This window comes from Cebus imitator, unplaced genomic scaffold, assembly GCF_001604975.1.
Source record: "Cebus imitator isolate Cc_AM_T3 unplaced genomic scaffold, Cebus_imitator-1.0 Scaffold70, whole genome shotgun sequence".
NCBI lineage: Eukaryota > Metazoa > Chordata > Mammalia > Primates > Cebidae > Cebus > Cebus imitator.
The window spans coordinates 758,071-777,331 of NW_016107385.1; the positions used below are offsets into that span (position 1 = coordinate 758,071).

General features: G+C 33.9%; 1 protein-coding gene across 3 annotated transcripts in view; it reads left to right on the plus strand.

Moving 5' to 3' along the window:
* SPRED1 (sprouty related EVH1 domain containing 1) overlaps positions 1-19,261 on the plus strand; it is a 114,881-nt gene that overhangs the window by 72,244 nt on the left and 23,376 nt on the right. For all 3 annotated transcript variants that reach the window (XM_017530903.1, XM_017530904.2, XM_017530906.2), the window contains 2 exons: positions 7,534-7,702; positions 9,984-10,030. In XM_017530903.1, the coding sequence (XP_017386392.1) occupies positions 7,534-7,702; positions 9,984-10,030 (216 nt within the window). The remainder of the gene's footprint in view (positions 1-7,533; positions 7,703-9,983; positions 10,031-19,261) is intronic.

The following is a 19,261-nucleotide window of genomic DNA, read 5'->3' on the forward strand; positions in this document are numbered from 1 at the left end:
ATTGTTTTTTAGTGTGCCTACCTGGGAGTCAGAGCCATATTAATTCCTAATTAGGAGTCAGTTTTGATAGTGCCCTCCTCTTTTGCTGGTAGAATTCCCCTACAATGTAAGATACGGTGACATTCTTGTTCTTTGACCACTAGTACTTGATATATTTCCAGGTGGTGCTGGTAGAATCCAGTGTATCTCACCTCCGATTCCCTCATCCCATTTCATCCTTGCTTTCTAGTCATTCAGTTTCTTTAATAGTCATAGGTCTCTAATGGTTTTCTGTTTTATTTTTCGGTCAGTATGTAAGTTATAGTTTTTTAAGAAATTGGCTTGTTTCACTTAAGTTTTCGTATTCGGGGCCATAAAACTTTCCATTGTGGTCTTTATTAAATTTTAAATCTTTACTTTTAGTTTTGTCTTTCTTTTTCGTCCTAACATAGTTTACTTGTACTTTTGGTTTTTTCTTGTCCATTTCACTGGTCTTTGCAAAGGATCAACTTTTGGCAAGAGTACTCTCAAGACCTCTTGTATGCCTTTTACCTAAATTTACCCATTTTTAACATTTGCCCCATTGAATGTATCAGTTTCTTCCTCTCCCAACACACACACACACACACACACACACACACACACACACACACACTTTTTTTCCTGAACTATGGGATGTAAGTTGCATTACAGCCTGCTTTTTTACTCTAATTGTTCAGTGTATTTTTCCTAAGAACAAGGATATTTCTCTTACAAAATTATAGTATATTTATCATATTTAGGAAATTAACATAAATACAGTACTTTAATCTACAGTCCCTATTTCAGTTTTTACAACTGTCCATGTAATGTTCTTATGACAGTTTTGTTTCTTCAATACAAGATTATGTAGCATTTAACTGCCATAGGTCTTTAGTCTTCTGTAAAATGGAGCAGTTCCTCAGTCTTTAATGACATAGACATATTTAAAGAATACTGGCCAGTGATTTTATAGGATATTTCTCAATTTGGATTTGTCAAATGTTTCCCCATGATTAAATTCACATTATTCATCCTGGCCCTGAATATCATGTGCCAGATATAAAGTTGTACTCAAACAAAGGGTGAAATCTTGTTGAAAAGACACAAGTCAGCCTGAAGGAGTTCCCCTTACCCAATTAAATTAGGATAAATGATGATAATGCATTGACTAAAACTGGAATGCATATTATCTTATTCTAAACAAGCAAGCAAGTAGGGGAAAAGGAGTTCTTCCCTTCTGTAGGATATTTTTTCAGTAAATTTATATTCTTACCTTTATTTCTTAATACTTTCTTTGGATTTATTATATTCATTTTTAACATTCTAAATTGGGCATTGAGTTTATTTTCAGATTTTTATTTTCAGTCTAAGCTTTTTAAACTACAAATTTCCTTTTTGGCTTCTTGTTTTGGCTTGTTCCACTACACAAATTTTTATATGGAGTTAATTTTCTTTTCTTTTGGTTCTAAGGGTTTTCTAATTCTCATGCCAGTTTCTTTGATTCACTTGTCATTTAGAAGTAGATATAATTTAAAAAAAAAAAAAATAGGTATTTTAGCCGGGCGCGGTGGCTCATGCCTGTAATCCCAGCACTTCGGGAGGCTGAGGCGGGTGGATCACGAGGTCAAGAGATAGAGACCATCCTGGTCAACATGGTGAAACCCCGTCTCTACTAAAACTACAAAACATTAGCTGGGCATGGTGGCGTGTGCCTGTAGTCCCAGCTACTCAGGAGGCTGAGGCAGGAGAATTGCTTGAACCCAGGAGGCGGAGGTTGCGGTGAGCCGAGATCGCGCCATTGCACTCCAGCCTGGGTAAAAAGAGCGAAACTCTGTCTCCAAAAAAAAAAAATAGGTATTTTAAACTTAATTTTAAATTGAATTGCATTATGTTGAGACAGTATAGTCTATGTGATAACAATTATATTTGTCAAGATATATGTTATATTGTGGGTAAATGATTAATTTACCTAAGTGTTCCACATATTTTAGAAAAATATATTTTTCAGGTATTTTATACAGGTTTCTGTGTGTCTCCCGTAGGTCAAACATTTTAATGTTGATATTCAAATATGCTTTATCTTTACTAATTTTGTGTCTATTTCTTCTGTCAATTATTGAGACATTTATTTAGATATCTTACTGTGATTGTATATTGGCCAAGTTTTTCTTATGCTCTTTTATTTTTGCAAAAGAAAAATTTATGGATTATATTTCTACTAAGTGAACTTTATTCATTATACCTTTTAACCTAAGAGTCCATTTTGCTTATTACTGTCAGTATCCACTACCTTCCCAATATTATGATGTCAAGTTAATTTCCAGCTGCACACTTTTTCATATCCTTGTAGTCATGTGAGCCTCCAGTTAAATTTTATTCCATTTGTTGTTTCTCTAATTTTTATTATGTGTACATGTACGTGTATACTTTCTCACCTCACTTATTTCAGTAGGAACTAGGTAGGAGTGTGGGTTTATTTACGTATGGAAACTGTAGTTATTGGTGTTTCAGTTACTATCTTTTTTGAGTGAAAGTAAAATGTGTATGTATGGCTGTCAAATATTTGATGCCTTTTCTAACTTGCTGTTTTTTATATGAACTATTTAATTGTACGAAAATAATATGCATTAAAATAATGTGATATTATTTGAAAATATGATACTGTTTTCCTTCCTTCTTTCCTCCCTTATTCTTTTTTTTTTCTCCCTCCTTTCCTTCCTTCTGGGGTAGCTGAAGGTAACTAAACTACTGTTGTGTGAGAATCACTGCCATTGCTGCTTCTGTTACTTTTTTTTTTTTTCTTTTCAATTTCTAAATTCTCACTGTAGTCAGAACAAACAGATTTCCCCTCTTAACTTAATGTCTTATTCTTCAAAACACAAATTTATGTTAATAGACAATTCTGAAAACATGTATTTGATAACATAATTCTATGTAGAATGTCATAATATATTTCATAAAGGGTACCAGTTTTTATATCATTCAGAAACTTAAAATTCAAAGCGGCAACTATTTGAGATATCAGTTATTGACTTTGGTTATCAAGTAATTTAATTTGAATTCGAAATTATTATTTTAAAACCAAAATTATTTTCCGTTGGATTCAAAGGTATTTCAGAAAGTTACTAGTCAAAATGTTTTTGTCTGGTTACCAAGCGACTACTTCTTGGATAACACTATTTGTGAACATGTAATTATCTACTTGTAAGGTAGCAACTATAATAAAGTACATAGTAGTTTAAAAGTATATACTTAATTGTACTTTCTTCTACCAAATTATTAGTTGTTATTAGTGAAACAAAAATACATTTATGCCCATTTTTGGCTTGGTCTATTTTAGATGCTTCTGGTTAGCAACACAGTTATTTTACGATGGGAGCTCTGCTCTATATTTCCCAAAATAGCTTGGAATACGTCTTCAGAAGTTGTAGTTATTTAGTAACCACAGTTTCTCTCCATTTTTCCCCCTTAAATTCTGACCCTGGAACCTTTTTCAGATGAAGGAAAATAATTGGAGATTGAAGCATTTTTTTAGCCTTTAAAATCCTTTCACTTAAACTCTTCAGAATTTGTTCACATAAATTCTTTGAAGTGCTTAATACTTGTATCTGTCACTCAAACACCTATCTCCATACTCAAAAATCACCTCTTTTCATAAGTAATCATCTCCCATCCTCGCATAGCAAGTAACCTATTGTGGGGTAGTGGCATCATCTGGTCACCAGCATCATCATCACCGCTAAGATTTATTGAAGATTTACTACGTATCGGCAGTATTTTGAATGCCTTATGTATTATCTAATTCTCAAAAGTCAGCTGGATTGTGAATGGTAGAGACTGGATGGGACCCAGCAGGTCTTGACTATAAAGCCCACAAGCTTAACTAATTACTACACTGAATTTCTCTTACGCAGTAGTAACACTTTTCTTCTTCCTTGGGAAGTGTATGTGTCATGTTCCTGACCTATTCTATTTTTCATAGCTTAGTCATTACTTTGAACATTTTTCACGTATATGAAAATTTATTTTCATTAATCACTTTTCTTCTTCCACTGTCTCTTATCCTGGTGCAGTATAAGGAAACCATTTGTCTTCCCTCTCCCTTCATCTGTATCAGATTTTGATAAATTTATGTCAACGACAGTTTCAGTTTTCTTAAAGTCCAGAGTTCACCTGTTTATCTGTTTTTTCATAATTAACGTCTGTTTAATGTTAACAGACGAAAGAATAAAAAATAAAAATAAATTTTAAAAGTTGTTTTTGTTACCACTGGATTGAAAGACTTCAAGATCTTCTGAAAATATCTGTGGTTCCAAAAGTATTTACCTTGCTAGTAAATAATTTAAACTTGTATGTCTTAAGCAACTTAGATTTTCTTAGATCTGTGGTGGAATGCAAAGTTGAGCTACCAAGTACACCTACATAATTGTGTTTTCTTCCTTTATTTTTATAGTCACTTTTCTAAAGCTGGCTGTAGCCAGTCTATTTGCAGCAATTATATTGTACTCAAACCTGGTCAGATCTGTTTGTTTGTAAATGTCTGAATTTTTCTTCATGCAGTCAGTATAAACATGTAAGTGCTTTTGAATTTGTTGTGGCTTTTTCTAGTTTAAAATTTTACTATATATATATATATATATATATATATATGTATTTTTTGTTTAATGTCTTTATTTCTAATCCCATTGCATTTGTAGATGATCAAAAGTTCAAAAAGTTCTAGTACTAATAGTAAAATATTACTCTAATTTGTTCTTTGTCAGCCAGCCACATTATTATTCATGTAACATTATTTTGGCAACATATTGTTTATAGTTATTCTTGTTGATTCAGTCCTACATTTAATATGTACTTTACGGTAGCTGTCTACACTTTTGATGTCTTTCCTATTTGTTAATATAAACTATCTTTTGAGTGGAAAAGAGGGTGAGTCCACTGGTTGACTTTTAAATTTATCTTTACTATCTAGTTTATGAATGTCCTTTGTTAATACGGTGGGGGCCTGAAGAATTTACCCACAACTAATTAATCCTAGCAAGAAGTTTATTCACCTTTTAATTAGAATTAGGGATGTGTTTCAAGTTTAAAAACTGTAGACTGAATATTTTTAAGATTATGTTTTTAGTAGCTTCTGGCAGTGGCCTTTAGGATAGTCTTAACAAGACTTAGAATTATTTATTTCCTTTTGTGCCATGTCTTGTAAGAAGACAAGACATTAATTGCCATTGGTAATTAATAGGTCTAACTTCCTGTTGGCCAAGAATAATGTATCCCTTTACCTCATATCTCCTTCAAAGTAAATAATGGATTGTCTGTTTATAATCTCTTGTCAAAGATGTAATTGCTGTTTTCTACAGTTTCTTTGCTAATTATGCCAATCTCATATATGGTAAGCATTGAACTCTGCCTCCCGTATGACTATTGATATTAATATTCCTGTTATCTAAGATACAGAATTAATACAGTGAAAACCACATTGGGCTAAAGTCAGAACTTAGTATTCTGAGGAGGGACAGTGAAAATAGGCAGCAGAATTCAGTAATTTTAAGAATCCTCTAGCCTTTAAAATTATTTTTACTTTTCAGGAATGTAGACTTAGTTCTGATCACATGATGTGTAAACATGTTCTGAGGTATGTTTTTTCTTTGTTTTTCTTTTCCTTTTTTTTTTTTTTTTAAGTTTCAGGTAAACAGTTGGTATCCGTCTCTATTACCTAGTCAAGGTGTACTATACATTGTCTTTAATGTGAAGAAAGTACATTTTTTAAAATGCTGCTTAAAGTCAAAAGCAAAACAACTTTCTAATATGTTGCTTAGATAAATAAGAAAATATTGTACCTTGCATATGGAACCTGTGAGAATTACGTAAATGAGCAATAGACTGTTCTAGGAGGCATTTCCTAAAAATTATCTACAAAGATGTTGGGCAATTGTGACAATAGATTACCTTTTACCAATTCCACTGCCTCTTCCTAAATTCATTTTAACAACTACTATAGCAGTTTCTCCCTAAAGGATAATCAGTTTTATGCTACATTAAATATATAATACCAACAGTATTTTCTCATATTTTATAGAGAGAAGTAAACAAGTTGAGATCTAGTTTATAGTTAGTATGTTTTTATACTGGTGGGTATGATGTTTAAACTCAATATTTTCATGACTTTTAAGTGGAACACATTTCTACATAGGTATTTATGTGAATCAAAGAGCTAGTTGATTAGCCTTTTCATTTCCTCAGTGCATTTTAAGGCTGATTTTTATTTATTGTTTTATTTATAATTTCATCTTTTATTTAAGATTCAAGCGATACATGTGCAGGTTTTGTTACCTGGGTATATTGCATAATGCTGAGGTTTGGGGTATGACAGATTTTGCCACCCAAGTACTCAGTAGGTTTTCAGCTCTTACCTCCCTCCTTCTCTCTCTTCTCTAGTAGTTCCCAGTGTCTGTTATTGCCTTTTTTGTGTCTGTGAGTATATGTCGTTAGCTCCCACTTATAATTAAGAACACATTGTGTTTGGTTTTCTGTTATTGCATTAATTTGCTTAGGATAATGGCCTCCAGCTATATCCATGTTGCTACAAAGGACATGATTTCATTCTTTATGGCTGTTTAGTATCCCATGGTCTGTGTTTTGTAAGTGTGTCTGTGCCACATTTTCTTTATTTGATCCACCATTGATGGACACCTAGATTGATTCTGTGTCTTTGCTATTTTGAATAGTACTTAAAGCTTATTTTTGAAAGTACTTTTTCTGTGAGTTTTGGGAGGCTTTAAACAATAGATGCCTTTTGAAGACAAGATTTATCTGAGAGTTAATAGTTGAAAATACTAATTTGGGAAAATAGAAGAGGGGCTAATTCAGTAATGTTTTCATGTATTAAAAGTTAATTTAGTGCTATTATATATTTCAAACTAGAATCAAACTGTTTTTATGTCCTCCCCTTTTAAGCAATCCCAATTTAACATTGTTTTACAAAATACTGCTTTTCCCACTGTTTATGAATATATTAAAAATGTTGCAGTAATTTATGACACCAACATTTACTTCTCCTTGAATTCTAGAACTTAATCGTGAATTGTTTTTGTTGTTGCTGCTGCAAAATGGTTGTAACAAGTGATCTGCATGCCTTGGCCTCCAAAGTGCTGGGATTACAGGTGTGAGCCACTGCACCCAGCCAAAAATGACTTTAAAAAGTTAAATTTCTGTTACTGCCACCACCCTGGCTCTTTCTTGGAAGTACTTTCTGATATATTCTTCTGGAAATTTTGTATGCAATGGGAGTGTATATATGTGTGTATTCTTTAAAATGGGAGTATAATAAGCATTCCATTTATAATGTGCATGTTTTTAAAATTCCATCTTTATTGAGTAACTTTGTGAAGTAGACCACTTTATTAATTTATTTTAAATGTTTATTAAAATTATTCATTAAAAAGTAATAGCTTTTTATCACCTCAGTTTGTATTTAAGAGCTACATTAGATGTATTTGATATGTATACTAATTTTTGATATTTGGCCTCTGTTAGGTGGTTTTGGAATGTATGCTTAAAAAAGACCTCATTTATAATAAGGTCACTCCAACATTTCACCACTGGAAGATTGATGACAAGAAGTTTGGTCTTACGTTTCAAAGTCCTGCTGATGCTAGGGCTTTTGATAGAGGTATCCGAAGAGCAATAGAGGATATTTCTCAAGGTAGGTACTCTTGACTATTTCCTTAATTTATCTATCAGTTATATATAGTGGAGGTTATCTTTCTTAGAGTTGACCCAAAGTAGTTTTCACACTTTAAACATGTCAGCTTTTGTGACATACGACCAGGCTTTGACCTCACAATAAATGAAGTAAAATAATAGACTTCTTAACCTGATTTGTATTTGTCACATCATAGTATATATCAATTGCATGTATTATCTTCAAGAGTCCATCAACAGCTGGCTTCAGATAATTCAAATGTTTTAAAATAAGCACTTGAAGGAAGGGGGAATAGAAAGGTACAGCTATGAGAATCCCAGTTGGTGTTCTTCTTGTGTATGTATGACACCAGTCACATCCTTTTCTTGGGTAATTTTGTAGAAATTGTAATATTCAAATATATGTAGACTGTAGTTATTCCATGACAGAAGTCTTTACTTGATTGATTTCATTATTGAGGATGAGCAGAAACTACAACCTCATCTATTTCTTTGTTATCTTGCCAGTCTGTTAAAATAATTAACTCGAAAGCATACAGGTATTGAAGGGAAGAATAATGTTTTTTCATGTAAGACTGGCTTATGCTTACTTAAACAAAAATCACTTTAAAAAACATTTCTTCCCATAAAGGATGACATTTGTATATCTAAGACTTGATTTTTTTTTTTTTAGGAAGGAAAATTATTTCAATTTTAATAATTTAAATTGAGACCAATTTAAATTATTAAATTTAATATGAGACCAATCACAGGCAAGAACAAGGAAAAACTAGTGTAGAAATCTGCTTTGATAGTGCATGAAACCATAGTTAAGTAATTTGACTAGCTACTTTAAAAGATCAGAATTTAGTAAATGAGTAATTTTTTATTTCTGATCGAGAAAAAATTACTTTGAATTTATAGTAGCCATTTTGTCTTTATTATAAGAACCCATAAATTCTCTTTAGATCAGTGTTCTTAACCTTGGCTACACATTACAATCACCTGAGAAGTGTGTGAAGCTTAAAATGACTAATCTCCACTCCAGACCAATTGAATCTATCTGGGGAGTAGAGTCGAGTCATCCGATATTATTCATAAACTCTAAGAAAAGTTCAAATATAGTGAGGAATTATTCTCTAGTCAAGTAATTATAATTTGAATTTGAGAAAAAAAAAAAACTTAAAAAAAAAATACATGATGCCCTGTGCCTCTTTCCACAGAGATTCTGATACATTTTGGTTTGGTGGCATATTCTGGCATCAGTGTGTTTTTTAACAATTCCCCAGTTGAGTCTAACCTTTAGCCAGGTTTGAAGAAACAGTGCTTTAAAGAGAAAAATATTATTCATGGTAGCTGGAATTTATATGATTTATTTTAAAGTTTCGAATTACTTTTAAACTTATGCTCATATAGTATAACAGTATACCTCTTTCACTAGGTTTAATGTTTTAAAAAATGATTTATAAGGAGTAGCTTACAAACTCCTAGGTAGAACGGACTACAATACTTAATCTGTCTTGTCATTTTTGAACATTAAAAAATATTAGCTAGCTTTATTACCAGCTGCTATATAGACTTTCAGCAATCTCAGATTGCTTTTACTTGACCTCTTTGACAAAAAGATAAACTATGTTGCTCTTTCCAAAGGGCAAATTTCTCTTTCTCTCATGCCTTCTCCATTCTAAGCTGTGTCTCTCAAGGGTATCATGAACTGAGAATATTTTACTAGGACAAATCCTTTCTTACTAATTTATTGGAACTGAAGGTACTCTTAACAGCATGAAAACCTGTACAGAGAAGTTGAAGCACAAAAGTCAGTAACAACAATTGGCCATTAACTTATCAGTAATGGATTAGGACTCGCTTGTTTTCCATCTTAGCTAAAGCAACTAAAATCCTGCTTATGGGTACTAAATACTGTTTCCTGGGTAAAAGCATTTGGCAAAACTGAATACATCTCATCTTAGCATCATCAGAGCAGTGTAATTGTTATAATCTGCCTAGTAATTTTGAGTATTTGGGAGCAACTAGGGACAGGGATTGCTAGAGATAGTATACTTTTAAGAGAAAACATCTTGTTAGTAAGCAAGTGGAAATTTACCTGTAGAAGAGGGAAATAAGTACATTATTCTCTGTTCTAACAGGGGCAAATACAAGTGGCCAGTTTCTAATTGCCAGGCAGTCCAGAATGATCTCTATCAGTTTTCTGAAGTATTATGATAACATAATCAATTATTCATTAATAGTGGACTCTTAAGACAAAAATTCTGTGCTTGATTAACTTTTATCTATTTTCTTAGGATGCCCCGAATCAAAAAATGAAGCTGAAGGGGCAGATGACTTACAAGTAAGTAATGGCTTGGAAAGAATTTGTAAACATAAAGTATGTGAAAGAAGTCACTGGCCTTAATAGATAAACTCATCAATTACTAAGAATATTTCTAAGACACTATATTTGTCAGAATTCTCCAGAAAAAAATATAACCAATACAAGTTAAGTGTCTCTAATCTGAAAATTTGAAATTTGAAATGTTCCAAAATATGAAACTGGTTTTTTTTTTTTTTTGAAACGAGGCCTTGCTTTGTTGCTCAGGCTGGTCTTGAACTCCTGGGCTGAAGTTATCCACCCACCTCTCCAAGCTGCTGGGATTACAGGCATGAGCCATTGTGCCTGGCCCCAAAATCTGAAGCTTTTTGGGATGGAAATGACACCTAAAGTAGAAAAAAATTTATACTTGACCCCATGTTATAAATAACACTAAAAATGCAGTCAAAATTTTGTTTCATGCACAAAATTATTTAAAATCATGTATAAAATTACCTTCAGCCTGTGTGTTATAAGATATATAAACATAAATGAAACGTAAATGAATTTCACCTTTAAACTTGGGTACTATCCTTAAGATGTCTTATTATGCACTTATAAATGTTCTGAAATTTGAAACAGTTCTGGTTCCAAGCAATTCAGATAAGGGATGAAACGTAAATGACTTTCATCTTTAAACTTGAATACTATCCTTAAGATGACTTATTACGCACATACAAATATTCTGATATTTGAAACAGTTCTGGTTCCAAGCAATTCAGATAAGGGATATCAATCTTTATATATAGAAAATAAAGTGTCTGTTTTTTTTTTAAGGAAATGGTTCACAACATTGTGGGTTGGGTTGGCAGAGTGGGCAACCTAACTAGAATGCTAGAATGTTACAGTTATGAGAAGGCAGAATTTTATTCTCTTCAGAGGACCTCAGTCTTTTCTCGTATGCCTTTTAACTAATTGCATGAGGTCACCACATTATGGAGGATGCCTAGCTGCCATATAATAAGGGCATTCAAGCAACACTATGTAGATATCCATGTGGTGATGAACTGAAGCCTTCAGACAATAGCCACATTAGTGAGCCACGTTGGAAGCAGGTTATTCAGTTCCAAGCCAGCCTTAAGGTGACTGACCAGTTGTGGCATATTTTCACTGCAACCTTATGAGGAACCCTGAGCCAGAACCATCTAATTAAGCTGCTCTTGAATTCCTGACCAGCAGGAACTGTGAAATAATAAATGTTTGTTGTTTTAAGCCACTCAATTTGGGAATGATTTTTTGGCTAATGAAGATTCTGGAGACCTGTAAATGGAGTGCTACCATAACAAATACTGAAACATGGGAATGACTTCAGACTCAGGACTCAGACAGTAAATAAAAGCTGGAAGGTCTTTGAGGCAAGTTTTAGTAAAGTTCTGAAGAGACTGTCACTAGAACCTTTAAGGTCTTTGGATAGACAGCCAGTGAGGGCTTAAATGAAAATGAAGACAACCATATTGGAAAATAGAAGAAAGGGAATGTTTGTTGTATAGTGGCTGAAAGCTTAGCAAGAATGTCACCTGAGTAATGTGGGAAGCAGAAAATACACCCAATAAACTGGGTGGTTAAGCTAAGGAGATTTTTCAAGCAAAAGGTTGAAGCTATATGCCTGGTTTCTTCTTACTGCTTATGATAAACAGAAAATGAGAGAAGTAAGCTAAGGAAGGGCTCCCAAAGAGAAAGAAGCCAAGACTTTGCTGGTTTTGAAAATTCTCAGTTTCTCAGTATGTCAAATGGCTAAGATTAAGAAATGGCTTTTAAGCAAATATCAAATCCAGGGCCTTCTCAGAAAAGCATTATCTAAGGATGTGAATGTAAATTCCTTTGTTAAGACCTCAGGAGGATTGAAGATGAACCTCAGAGAACCTTTCAATCAAAGCAATAGGTTCTATAAGAAGTGTAAAAGTATGTCACTTAGCAAAAGTTTAAAGTTGAGTTTTTCTCATTTATGAATGTGCTTTTTATGTAACGAAGTGGGCCTCTAGAAGATTCACAGAGTTTTTCAAAGCCTTATATTGGCAGAAATACCACCATTGATTGAAGAGGGGACCTTTGGATCCCCAAAATTCCACTGGCAGGAAGCAAGTTGAAAACACTATGCAGATGCAAACTTGACCCATGGTTCAATGAAAATGGAAAGAAATTAGAAATTAGAATCAAGAGCTCAAATATCAGAGCCAAGAGTTATGAAAAATTATTCCCAGGTCCTAAGTTCCACGCTAGGAAGTTCCAACGTTGCCACCTTGATTTCAGAATTATATGAACCATTAACTATGTGTTCCTCTCATTTTTTCCACTGTCGAACAAGATCACATGACAGTTACCCTCTGCCTGTCCTGCCATTGTATTTTGGTTATGTGTTAGGCAGATAATTTGTCTCTTTAGTTCCAGGTCATCAGATTGAGAGAAACTATATATTCAAGGAGCTACGTTTAAGGAAATATACCCAGGGAGTTTTATCTGTACCTGTACCTGTTTAGAAGACAGTATCCTAGCTTTGAAGTTGTTCTGTAAAAAGATGAGACTTTTAGGAAGTCATGGGAGGGGAGAGTGTATTTTGAATATGAGAAAAATGTAAATAATTGGTATCCAAAGATCAGTGAATTATGGTCATTTTAAAATACGAAAACAAATTATTTTATACTTCTCTGTTCATTGGAGCCTAATTCCCCTCTTGCTGAGTATAGGCTGTTCTCCTAAGGACTCATTTCTAAAAAACGGAATGTGTTGAAAATGAAGTGTGACTTTTGAGGGTAGATCATAAGAAAATATCTGGCTTCCATCTTGCTTTCTCTCTTGGATCACTCTGGGAGAAGCCAGCTGCTGTGCATGAGGACACTTGAGGAGATCTATGAAGAGATTCCTGTGAGGAATTGAGGTCATCTACCAACAACCAGTAACTAACTGGATCCTTCTAGCAACAACCATGTGAAGTGAATCATGGTGAAAGCAAGTCCTCCAGTCACAAACAGGCCTTCAGATAATTACAGCCACTGCTAATATCTTGACTAGAACTTCATAGGGACTATGAGCCAGAACCACCCAGCTAAATTGCTCCCACATTTCTGACTCACAGAAACTATGCGATAATAAATGTTTGTTGTTTAAAACTGCTAAGTTTTGCGGTAATTTTTAGTGCATTTATAGGTAAAGAATGCACAAGCAGAAAGGGAAGTTTAACGTTTTCTTAAGATAATTAGAGGCTGGGTGCGGTGGCTCACGCCTATAATCCCAGCACTTTGGGAGGCCAAGGTGGTCAGATCATCATCTGAGGTTGGGAGTTCAAAATCAGCCTGACCAACATGGTGAAACCCCATCTCCACTAAAAATACAAAAAGTTAGCCAGGCATGGTAGTGCATGCCTGTGATCCCAGCTACTCGGGAGGCTGAGACAGGAGAATTGCTTGAACCCAGGAAGCGGAGGTTGTGGTGAGCCAAGATCGCGCCATTGCACTCCAGCCTGGGCAATGAGTGCGAAACTCTGTCTCCCAAAAATAAAAAAAGGTAATTAGAATGATAGCTAATATTTTCAGAGTTACAACTGCAAAAGAAAACTCTTAAATTCACCTTAGTTCCGTTTATTTCATGCATGATATTCCAAAGGTTTAGAAGGTCATTCTTCTTTTAGAATGTATGGGAAGTTGCAGTGTGTTCTGATTTATCTAGCAGCTTTATTAGGAGTAAAATACATCATATTAAATTTCATAGTTCATCTTAATGAGCTCAACATAAATAAATGTTTTGAATACAAATTATGGTTTAAGGTAGTGTTTATATTAGGTTTACTTCATTGGCAATTGTTGGCAAAGACAAGCAATATAGTTTAAAAGAATAACACATCATCTAATTGTTAACGCAATAAAAGTAATGATAATGTTATACAGTATTTAAATAATACATATTTTGAAGGCATTAAATGTCAGAGTGGAAATCCTCTCCATTTTGGATATTCATTAATTCAACAAATATTTTGAGCATCTGTTCTGTGCCAATAGCTGTGCTAGACATTTTCTTTATAAGCTGATGGACAACTTTCTGCTTTCAACAGTTCAGTGTCTTCATCAATTATCATAAGTCAAAGAAATTTACGTTTCTATTTCATATCTTTCTTTGGAGGGTTTTATAACAGATCATCATTTGGATTTAAAAGCCTGTCTTGCTCATCTTTTATTCTTGATGTGTAATATAGTGCTAATCACATACATAGTTGACACTCAAGAAAACTTTTTGTGGAAAAATCTTAAAAATTAAGATTTGTAAAAAACTAACCAATATTAGGGTATGAATATTCTATTTCTATTTGGTTTCTGTCTTTGACAATTTTAATGAGACAAGTGAGAGCTTTTGGTGTTTAATTTATTTTGAGACAGGGTCTTACTCTGTTGCCCAGGCTGGAGTGCAGTGGCATGATCTCAGCTCACTGAAGCCTCTGCCTCCTGGGTTCAGATGGTCCTCCCACCTTAGCCTCCCGAGTTGCCAAACTCCAGGGACGTACCCCCACTTCCAGCTAATTTTTGTATATTTTTGGTATAGACAGGGTTTTGCCATCTTGCCCAGACTGGTCTCAACCTCCTGGGCTCAAATGATCCACCCGCCTCGATCTCTCAAATTGTTGGGATAATGGCGTGAACCACTGTACCTGGTTTAGGTTTTTGGGTTTTTGTTGTTGTTTAATGCTAGCTGATGCTTGTTTTAAGATCATTTTTAGTGCTGACAGAGTTGCCACTTAGAACATTTACTGCTCTTACTGTTGAGATATGCTGAATTGACAAGAAAACCCACAAACTTACCTCAACAGGCTTGAGGTTATAAGAGGAAAAGATCTTAGATATCATGCTTTTGGGAAGAAGAAAGATGAGATCTGATTGCTATGAAGTAAAATATTGTCATGTTTTTTCTTAAAAATTATTAAAAGGCTGTGATTTATGTTTGTCTAATTTTGCTTTAGGTAGGGATTATAAATTGTTTATGTAATGATTTTCAAAGGTGGTAATATTTTAATAAGGCTCTATATCTAAAAACTAAGTTAGATGGGCTTTATTTAGGTAGTAAAGAGTATTTAATGGCACTGCCAGCTATCACAATCCTTTAGTAAGTGCTGTCCTACAGTTTTCATTAAGTCCTGATGTATCTTAGGTTGAGTTTTATTTATTCAGTTAGAGCAAAAAACCTCTCTGTATAACCTGTGGCATAATTTTTTGTTATTTAAATTTTTATTTAGTTTAATACATATTTGCATATGATGAAAATTATAACGACAAAATTAGGAATCATTCATTCCTACCCAAAAGTAATTACTGTTCATATGAGGGTGTTTCTGCTTAGATTTTTCTTTCTTACATCTTGTATACAAATGCATACTTCCTTTTTAAAAAGCACCATTGAGATCATACGTCTAAAATTCAGCCAGCTTAAACTGTCTTGGCCATTTTCATTGTGTCAGTCTAATTTCAGAGTCTTTGTTCTTAGCCATCCATTATGTAGCTATACTAAAATTTAATCATTCACGTCATGGAATATTTATTTCCAACGGCCTTTTACATACATTTTTATTTGTATCTTTGAGTGTGACCTTAGGATAAAAATCCTAGAAATATATTTAACATTTAAAGGGTTGAAGATTTATGTGTTAGCAGGAACTGTGTGTTACTGCTTATTAACTCAAAGTAGATCTACAGGCAATAAACAGTCTCTGCAAACTTAATACCACGTTAAGCCAAACTAACTCTTCATTAGAAAGGTAGTTTAGTTCTTCTGTTGAATAAGCCAGGTTAGAGGTTTTCCTTAATTACTGTTGTCAGACATTGTGTCTTGCTATATTTTTTATATTCCTTCTATATTACTTCATCACAGATTAATGTGTTCAGGTTGCTTAAAGAAAATGCCATATCCTGTTAATGTTTCCTATCAAAGCTCATAGACGAATAGAAAATGAAAAATTCAAGGACTGGTTTATTCTTACACTTAAGCTAATCAAACCAAAGAAAGCTAATGAAAAGAATAGGAGACAATTGTGGCTAAATTTAAAATGAATTGCAAGTAGAAATGCTACACCACAATGTTAATAATGGTTTTGTTGGGCTTGTGGAATTACAGTAATTTTTTCCTCCTATTCTATGCTTCCTAAGCTAGTATAATTTGAGCATATAATTTTAAGTACCCAAAGAATTGCTCTGGTAGCATTTTTAACACACGTAATGCTAAAATATAAGGGCTCTTTACCAGAGAAAATTTTAAACCACTTCTGTCTTTTAAAAGCCAATAATATAATTATTTAAGAACTTCTTTTAGTAGGATATGAGCCAGCCACACATTTTGCAAACCTGTAATTTGTGATGTACGATTATAAGAATGATGTTCTTGAGCAGTATGTTGATTGTGATATCCTTTTTTTCCACATTTGATTTATTTATTGGGAATCATACATTAACAAGGGTTTTCAAAACAGCACTACATTTTCTCTGAGAACTAATACTAGAAGAAGGGGTGCAAAGGGAGGAGAGAAGCAAAATCTGTTTTTGTTTTTTCTGCAGCTGTCATCTGGCTGTATGTTCTGATCAAAAGCTACAGCTGGAGTTATTTTATTGCTTTACACTGTATCCTTTTGCCTCCTCACACAAAATTACTATAGCAGTCTTTGAAAAATAAAAAGCTAGGCAATCACTTATCAACCATAGGAGAATAATTATTATACCAGCAGCTGAGAGTAAAACAAATTTTCGTTGTTCATTAACTACTGGCATGGGTTACTTTGTAGACAATACACATTAGCCTGTGCCAGCATACAATACTAAAAGCATTGAATGTGAGTATATATAACTGCTATAGATTTTTTTTTTAAAGTAGAGACCATGCCAGTGTATTTACAGTCTTTGTGCCAATCGTATATTAACCTCTTTGCTCTTGTGGAAGATTTTTGGCATTTCCCACCACCTAATTTTATGTGAACCCAGTAAAAAACACATAGAAGTTTGTGTAAGTCTGAACACTTTATGCTTAATCATGTCCAAATTAAGAAAGTGTTTTGGTTATTACTACAGGTCAAGCATCCCTAATCCACAATTCAGAATGCTCCAAAATTCAGATTTTCTTAAGCACTGACATGTGGCTCAAAAGAAAGCTCAGATTTTGAATTTTTATATTACGGTAGCCATATTGTATTATACTCATTTATACTTACGTTGAACATCCCTAATATAAAAGTTAGGTAAGTGATATGAGGGCAGAGATGTAAGGAATGGTTCCTTAATTGTTTAATGAAACTCCTTAAACGATTAAGGAGTTTTCAATTGATAACATGTTTGCCAAAGGGTAGCTTGATAATACAATTGAGTATGTGTATATACTTTACTCAACAATTCTATTTATGGGAATTAGTACTAAAGAAGTAATACAATTTCACCAACATACATATTAAAAGAAGTACATTACAACGCATATAACAAAAATTTGGGTATAATCTAATACCCATAGAATATTAGCTAAGTAATATGTGACATATGCAGATAGTAGACTTCTTTGCAGCAGTTGCTAAGCGAAACCTGTATCCCCATATGGGGAAAGGTTCATGGAACATTATGGAGTGAAGAAAAGCATTGTATGGATAGACTGTAATATAAATGGGATCAAATTATACATAGCATGTAAACATATATGCATGCATTAGGAAGTTTAGAAAGATATATGTCAGATAGTAATGGGGCTATTCCATGGGGATAGAATTATGGAAATAATTTTTATTGTTTTTATAATTTGAACTTTGAATGACAGTTATTGAAAGGTATTTTTTGCCAGGTGTGGATGCCTGTAATCCCAGCAGTTTGGGAGGATGAAACAGAAAGATTGCTTGAGCCTAGGAGTTCAAGACCAGCCTGAGCAACATAGTGAGACTCTGTCTCTACCAAAAGAAAAAAATTAGCCAGGCATGGTGGAGTGCACCTGTAGTCCCAGCTACTGGAGAGACTGAGGTGAGAGTATCATTTGAGCCTGGGAGGACAAGGTTACAGTGAGCTATGATCGTGCCACTGCATTTCATCCTGGGCAACAGAACAAGACCTTGTCTTCCTAGCTATCTAGCTAGATAGAATGTTTAGGTTTATTTTTGCTTAAGGAGCTCTCTTTATACACTTTTTCTCTAATATGTCACATTACTTCTGAGGTATACACTGTAATCTGATTATTGAGTATTTGCATGTCACAGATTATAGAATTCTCAGTGTGTGGTAGGCATGTAGTTCTATGCTCTAGGGATAAAACTTAGGCAGAGTCCCTCCTTACAGGTTGTCCTAGTTCATTTTGGCTGCTGCAGCAAAATGCCATACACTAGGTAGCTTATAAACAAAAGTAATTTGTCACCATTCTTGAGTCTGGGAAGTCCACTCTTAAGGCACAGGCTATGCCTGGTGAGGGCCCACATTCAAGCTCATAAGTAGTACTTTTTGGCTATATTGTTACATGGTGGAACAAACAGGACAACTCTTTGGAGTCTCTCTTATAACTAATCACATTCATGAGGGCTCTACCTTCCTAACTGAATCATAGCCTCACCTCCTAAAACCATCACATGGGTGATTCAATTTCCACATGTGAATTTTGCCGGCGATACAAACATTTGGAGTATAGCACTGGTTCATGGGAAAATGTGAATAAAAGAGTACTCAGAATATAGGGTAATAGATACATATAACTTTAAGGTAATTCAAAGGAGGGAGTGATTAACTTGTGAGTGAATCAACAAAGGCTTTTTGAGGAGTTTGTGGCTGAGGTTAAGCATAAAACAGTTTTTTAGTAGAAAATTTGAAGTATGTCATTGTTGGACAGAGGAAGTAACATGTACCAGAAAAATCAGAAGTATGAAACATCAGATGCTAACAGAAAGAAACAGGTACATCAATATTTTTAAATCAACAAATGAGGATGAAAACCAGTAGGAACAAGCCATATGAAGAAAGTATATTGACTTTTTTCTTTTAAGTGACAGACTGTGCATTCATTTATTCTTTTGTTCGTCCTTGAAGTTTATTGTTCACATAAGGAAACCCACTATGTAATTTTTAGTAAGATGGATCCATTATCATAGAATTATATAGCAGATATGAATATAAGAGTGAACACTATGACAGCACCTGTGGTAAGAATATGGAGCACTGATTGTGGTTATATGAATTGTTTAAACCACATTCAAAAATCATTTTCGTTATGGGAACTGGAATGTAT